The following is a 6,181-nucleotide window of genomic DNA, read 5'->3' as shown; positions in this document are numbered from 1 at the left end:
GTAGGGAAGTGGGGGGCGCTATGGGGGACTTTTGGGATAGCATTGGAAATGTAACTGAGGAAAATATGTAATAAAAAATATTAAAAATTAAAAAAAAAAGAATGCTTGCTGCTCAAGCATGAGGACCTGAGTTCAGATCCCTAACACCATGTAAAAGGCAGAGTGTGGTGGGTGGGCACATCTGTAACCACAGTACTAGTGGTGTGGCAGAGACAAGGAGATCACAGGGCTTGTTGGATGCCAGCCTAAGCCACCCCACAAAAAAAAATCAGTGAGTTCTAGGTTCAGGGAAATAGTGAGATACTGGCATCAAGGAACAGCAGAAAGCAACAGAGGAAGACACCTGATAGCCCTCCTTGACATCCATGAGCATGTATACATGCTCTCTCTCTCTCTCTCTCTCTCTCTCTCTCTCTCTCTCTCTCTCTCACACACACACACACACACACACACACACACACACACAGCACATACACACACGCACAGACATGCCCACACATATACACAGGCACACATACTTACACACATAGAGCAGACACAAGAAAAACCCTTTATTGGCAGTAATGTAAACATCCTGAAGATGTTTAAGGACACAATCACAGACCCTGCAATCACTGTTGCTCCTGTTCTTGGTTAGCTCTCTGCTCTTTCTCATGCATGGACTGCATATATTGGCCCGCAGGAGCATAAATGCATAGTTTGTCACATACAATCATGTCATTGTGTTCAAACACGTCTCCACCACTCGAACTCATGTATCTCATCCACAGTTACACATTCACAACCACGAGCACACCCTTTCCACACATGCCCATGGGATGCCACCCAGACTGGCATGTCTCATCCTTGCCCACATCTGTTTACAGAGTGCCCATGGTTCCTTCAGTGGCCCCCAGTCTGCCGTGATGGCCACAGAGGTTCTCTCCAGTTGCCTGTTGTCAGGAAGAGTGACAGGGTACACACAGTTGCCACTCTAGCCTGCATGACTTGGTCTTGTTCAGTCTCCTAGGAAGAGTCCCAAGTATGGTCTGGAGGTTGGTAACGGAAGCCCTGAAGGCTGTGGAGGATCGGAGGCCACTCCGTTCCATGTTTGGGGTGGATGACCAGGTTACAGTGTGAGTAGAGCCAGTTACCCAGTCACCAGGTGGAAGGCAGGACTGTGGGAACAAGGACAGGCTTTAAAACCCTGCTGTCCTCTGCAAGACCCGTGGCAGTTCACTGAGCAGGCTGCAAACAGGTTTCATCTTTAAAGTGTATTAACTCTGGAATCAGTGTATCTGAAGCAGGCAGGAAGCAGAGCGTTTCCTTCAATGACAGAGATAATTTAACTAAATTGACCCTGGCTCTCCAGTTGCTAGCCGCTAAGCCATAGGGAATAGAGCTGCATTGAAGACACCGAGTCCCCACCTCCTTGCTTCCCTGGGGTCCTGGCTTTGAGCAGGAGCACTAGAGCAAAGAGGGGCTCACAGGAAGCATCTGCCAGGGACCTCTCAGTTTTTGGTAGTCTCTTGGGACAGATTTTTTTATAAGTTGAGCCAAGATGAGGTTGAAGTTTTCACAAAGGAAGCACTGTGGGAAGGGAGGGGCGAGGTAAAACCTGGGCTGGTGAAGGCACAGAATTGGCCTCCTTGGCTCATCTGACGGCAGAGACAGAGGCATTTTCCTAGAATCTCAGCCCTTTCTTCCTTAACCCAAGCTGGAGAACCCCCAGCTTGTTTTAAGCCACTACAGGTTGTGAAGTTCTCTACTGGGTACTATGTGTGCATCTTACGTTTTTCAATAACTTATCTAATATCAACGTGCACCCATTTCAATCCTGGTCCCAGTTGTACTTACGATAGGACAAAGTTGGCTCCTGCCCTTAGGGAACTGAGAACAGCATGGCCAAGTTGGGGTGAAGAACACAAAAAGAACAACAGGTTAGCAAGTGCATGGGCCAGCGATGCTGTGTGAAGCAGAGGTGCTTCTCCAATGAGGAGCTTGGAGTTAATCAGCAGGCAGAGGTCATGGCCAGTGCAAGGGCCCAAGGCAGAAGTGAGCCCAAAAGTCACAAGGATTGGCAGACATGCAGCGCATGGGCAGAGCAGTGGTTCCTGATCTTGCCTTGTCTTTTTCTCTTTTTATACAAAGAAACCAGAGGTGCTTTGCGGAGAGCTTTACCTGGCCTTGGCCACCTTAAACAGAGTCACCTAGCTTCACCCATCGTGACCCCTTGGGATGGGCCCTCAACAGGGTTGTTTATAGTCCTGGTTTTTGTTTTGTTTCACTTATGAATATTTTGTGTGTTTGTGTGTGCATGAGTGTGTATCTGGTTTCAGTAGAGGTCAGAAGACAGTGCCAGATCCCCTGGAACTAGAGTTGCAGACAGTTGTGAGCTGCCATGTGAGTGTTGAGAATCAAACCCAGGTCTTCTGAGAGCAGTTAGTACTCATAACCACTGAGCCATCTTTCCAGCCCTATCCCACCTCGCTTAAAAAAAAAAAAACCAAACAAACAAAAAAAACCACTTTGTCTAGAGACAGGGTAGACAGAGTTTCCGGACTATCCCTGAACTTACGTTGTAGCCTAGTCTGGCCCTGAACTTTTGCTATCCTACTGCTTCTGTCTCCCAAAGTTGCCAGGATTACAGGCATGTGCCCAGGCCCTGCACTCAGCCCGCCAGATGTTTGTTTGGTCACACCTGTCATGGTTCCCCATCAGTCTGGGTCTCTTTGCTCTTGCAAGGGTTGTGCCAAGAGGCGCAGTCCTTTTAGGTCCTCCCATGACTAAGGCTTCCTCAGAGGCCAGCTCTTCTGAGAAGAAGCAGGATTGTCCCCTGCTCAACTGCAGCCAGAAACTATCCTGGAAGAAGAGACACCAGTCAGGTGACCTCTGACATCCGTCCCCAACCTCAGCTGCCACATTTAGAAACCCCTCTCCACTTCTATGGCAGAGAATACTGGTAGGGTGTCCCGTCTCTGTTTTAGAGGACCCCAAGAGTCAGGAACTGGACTATAGATGGTGTGAAGTTGGCGTCCTTGACTACGATGAAGAAAAGAAACTGTATTTGGTGCAGAAAACTGACAAGAGAGGCTTGGTGCGCGATGAGATGGGGATGCCCATCGTGAATGGAGGGGTCACCCCTGCAGGTATGAGCTCTCTGCCTTTCTTCCCTGGGTGGCCCAGCCTATGACTATGGCCCGTTCCCACCAACTCAGCCCTGAGGTCTACCTTACTGGGGTTATTAATCAGGGTCTGCCCCTCACCAGTTTGAAACAGAGGACCTGGAGAAGGCAAATGGCCATTGATTGGCACGTTGGCTGTGAGCACCCGGCCCAGTGGCTTTCGGCAAGGTGTTGTAAAGGCAACCGAGGCCTCCTAATCAGTTGTTTGCCTGGAGTAGTGTAGAGAACGGGACAGGTGAAGAGCCATCCTGGTGCAACTCCTGTCAGTACAAGGTCCTTTACTGTTTACAATGTATTTCACATGCATAAATCTCTGTGTTACCCTTATCAAGTGGGCAAAACAGGAAATGTCATTTTGCCCATTTCACATATTTGGCTGTGCCCCCCCACACACACACACCATAACAATGAAAAATTGCTGAGGCCAGAAGCCAGTACTCCAGCCCAGAGAGCCTGACTGTGTGCCTCTTTCACCCCCCACCCCAACCCCCAGGAAGGCCACCACTCCTGGCCACCCAGTACTGGGTCCCAAGGATCCAGCTCCTCTTCTGTGCTGAGGATCCACGTGTGTTCACACAGCGCGTGGTCCAGGCCAACGCTCTGCGCAAGTACACAGAGGCGCTGTTGATGTACAACCTGTATGTGGATTGCATGCCCACCGAGGGCCGGCGGGTCATCAATGAGCAGAGCTTGAGCAAGATAAAGCAGTGGGCTTTGAGCACACCACGCATGCGCAAGGGGCAGAGGTGCGTTGTGTGCGGCAGCCACCCTGGACCTTTCTTTGTGGGTGGTGTCGCCAGAGCAATTGCTGACACATCTCTATGGGGGTGATGTCATGGGGCTTCCGTTACTGTGGTAAAACACCATGACCAAAAGCAACTTGGGAAGGAAAGGGTTTATTTTATCTTGTAGGTCCAGGTCCATCACTGAGGAAATTCAGGGCAGGAACTCAGTCAGAACCAGCAGGAATCTGAAGGCAGGAACTGAAGTAGAATCTATGGAGGATTGCTGTTTACTGGTTTGCACCTCCTGGCTTGCTCCACAGGACTTAATCAGCCTGATTTTTTCATACAACTCAGGACCACCTGCCCGTGGGTGGCTCTGGGCTGGGTTCACCCACATTAGTCATTAATCAAGAAATGTCCTACTGACTTTGCAACAGGCAATCTGATGGAGGCATTTCTCTGTTGAGGTTCCTCTTTGTAAATAACACTAACTTGTATCAAGTTGGCACAGGCCACTTGCTGACCCCATCAGGTGTTAAATTCTAAGCCCTGCCTGACGGTCTCCAGTAGCCTCATTGTGGAGCCTTCTTGCCAGGTTGAAAGGGTTAGAGGGCATTGCAGCTTCTTTTTCATTTCCAGGCTGCAATGTGGACTGTGTCCTCTTCAGGCTGACCTCCCGCCATTTTGCCATGTTCTCATCATGCTTTGAATAAATCCATACTTCCTGGCATAGCAGGACGTCCCCAGCTCAGTCTGTATTTTCCCAGATACAGTCTTGAAATGGACTTTTAAAGACTTTTAATATTCATTTTATGTGTATGTGTGTGAGTGTGTGTGTGTGTGTATCGATAGATATAGATGTAGATATAGATGTAACATGTGTGTGCCTGGTGTTCATGGAGACCAAAAGAGGGGATCAGGACCCCTGGATCTGGAGTCACACTTGGCTGTGTGCTGCTTCATGAGTGCTGGGCACTGAGCCCAGGTCCCGTGGAAGAGCAGACAGTCCTCTTAACTGCTGAGGGCTCTCCAGCCTCTGGAATAGGGCTTTTCCCCAAGAAGGTCCTGTTGCTTTTAGTGGGGAATTTAGACGCCAGGATTTAGGCTCCAATGTATTTACTCCTGCTGGGAAATGACTCCTGCGAGGTTCTTAGCGCAGACAGATCTAGGGGAAATATATCTTCCCTGAAGAGTAGTGTCCACTGTTGAACATGCATCAGCTTATTTAGTCAGTCCTAGTGTCCACCAAACCTCGCTGCAAATGGCTGGCCTATGCCAGTTAGAATAGTCTCTATACAGTTTTTAAATTCTTTTTGGTATTTTGAGACAGTTCTGAACACATCAATTCTGCACCTGCCACTCAGGTGCCAGGACCACAGGCATGGAGCACCGCTCCTGCTTTTCTGTGAGCATTTCTGGCATCTGTGTCCTTTTTCCCATTAGGATGGAAAAGTTAGTCAAAATATTGCGTTCAAGGCTGACTTGGTGTGATTATCCTACATCAGTTGGGTTTGTATACTTAACCATTTTGTGAGATATAGTTTGGTTCAATTATTTTAATTTAAATTTTTTCTTTTTAAAATTATATTTGTTTGGAGAGTGTGTGTGTGCATGTGTGCCAAAGTACATATAGCGGTCACAAGATGACTTTTGGGAGTCTGTTCTCGCCTTCCACCGTGTGGTTCCTGAGATTCAGATTGCAAGTCATCAGCCTTGGTGCTAAGCCCCTTTACCCACTGAGCCTTCTCACTGGCCCTCGGTTTGTGTCTGTCACATACAAACTGTATTACATTCATAATGTATGCTCAGCAGTGTGTGTGAGCCTCCTGTCTCCTCTCTCTGACAGTGTCCTGGAGCATCTTAGCTGCCTGGCCAGAGAAGTGAACCTGGACTATGAACGTAGCATGAACAAGATCAACTTTGACCAAATTGTCTCTTCTAACCCAGAGACATTCTCCTATGTGACTCTTCCTGAAAAAGAGGAAGAGAAGGTACCCAATCAAGGTGAGAGCCACTGGACCCTGGCTGCCCACCTGGCCAGCTCACCCCACCTCCGCCTCTCTTGATAGGATTTTGTTCAGTCAGTAAAGGTCTAAAGGTCTCATAAACCTGGTATTCTCTGTGCCCACCCTGGCCCTACTATTTACACCCTCCTTTTGCCAGATGCCAAGAAATTTTGTCTGAGGAACAACTGTGTGTGTGTGTGTGTGTGTGTGTGTGTGTGTGTGTGTGTGCCCCAGGAATGAAGAAGCCTCAAGGTAAATATGTGCCAGGAAAGCCATGGTCAAAAGT

The 6,181-nt window shown here is 48.6% G+C and overlaps 1 protein-coding gene across 2 annotated transcripts in view; it reads left to right on the top strand.

The window, feature by feature from the left end:
* Dnah1 (dynein axonemal heavy chain 1) overlaps positions 1-6,181 on the top strand; it is a 70,574-nt gene that overhangs the window by 15,134 nt on the left and 49,259 nt on the right. For both annotated transcript variants that reach the window (XM_021181308.2, XM_021181307.2), the window contains exons 7-9: positions 2,967-3,128; positions 3,658-3,910; positions 5,736-5,893. In XM_021181308.2, coding sequence (XP_021036967.1) covers positions 2,967-3,128; positions 3,658-3,910; positions 5,736-5,893 — 573 coding nt within the window. The remainder of the gene's footprint in view (positions 1-2,966; positions 3,129-3,657; positions 3,911-5,735; positions 5,894-6,181) is intronic.

The sequence above is a fragment of the Mus caroli genome, chromosome 14 (genome assembly GCF_900094665.2).
Source record: "Mus caroli chromosome 14, CAROLI_EIJ_v1.1, whole genome shotgun sequence".
Taxonomy (NCBI): Eukaryota; Metazoa; Chordata; class Mammalia; order Rodentia; family Muridae; genus Mus; species Mus caroli.
This window is presented reverse-complemented; position numbering and strand designations above follow the sequence as displayed.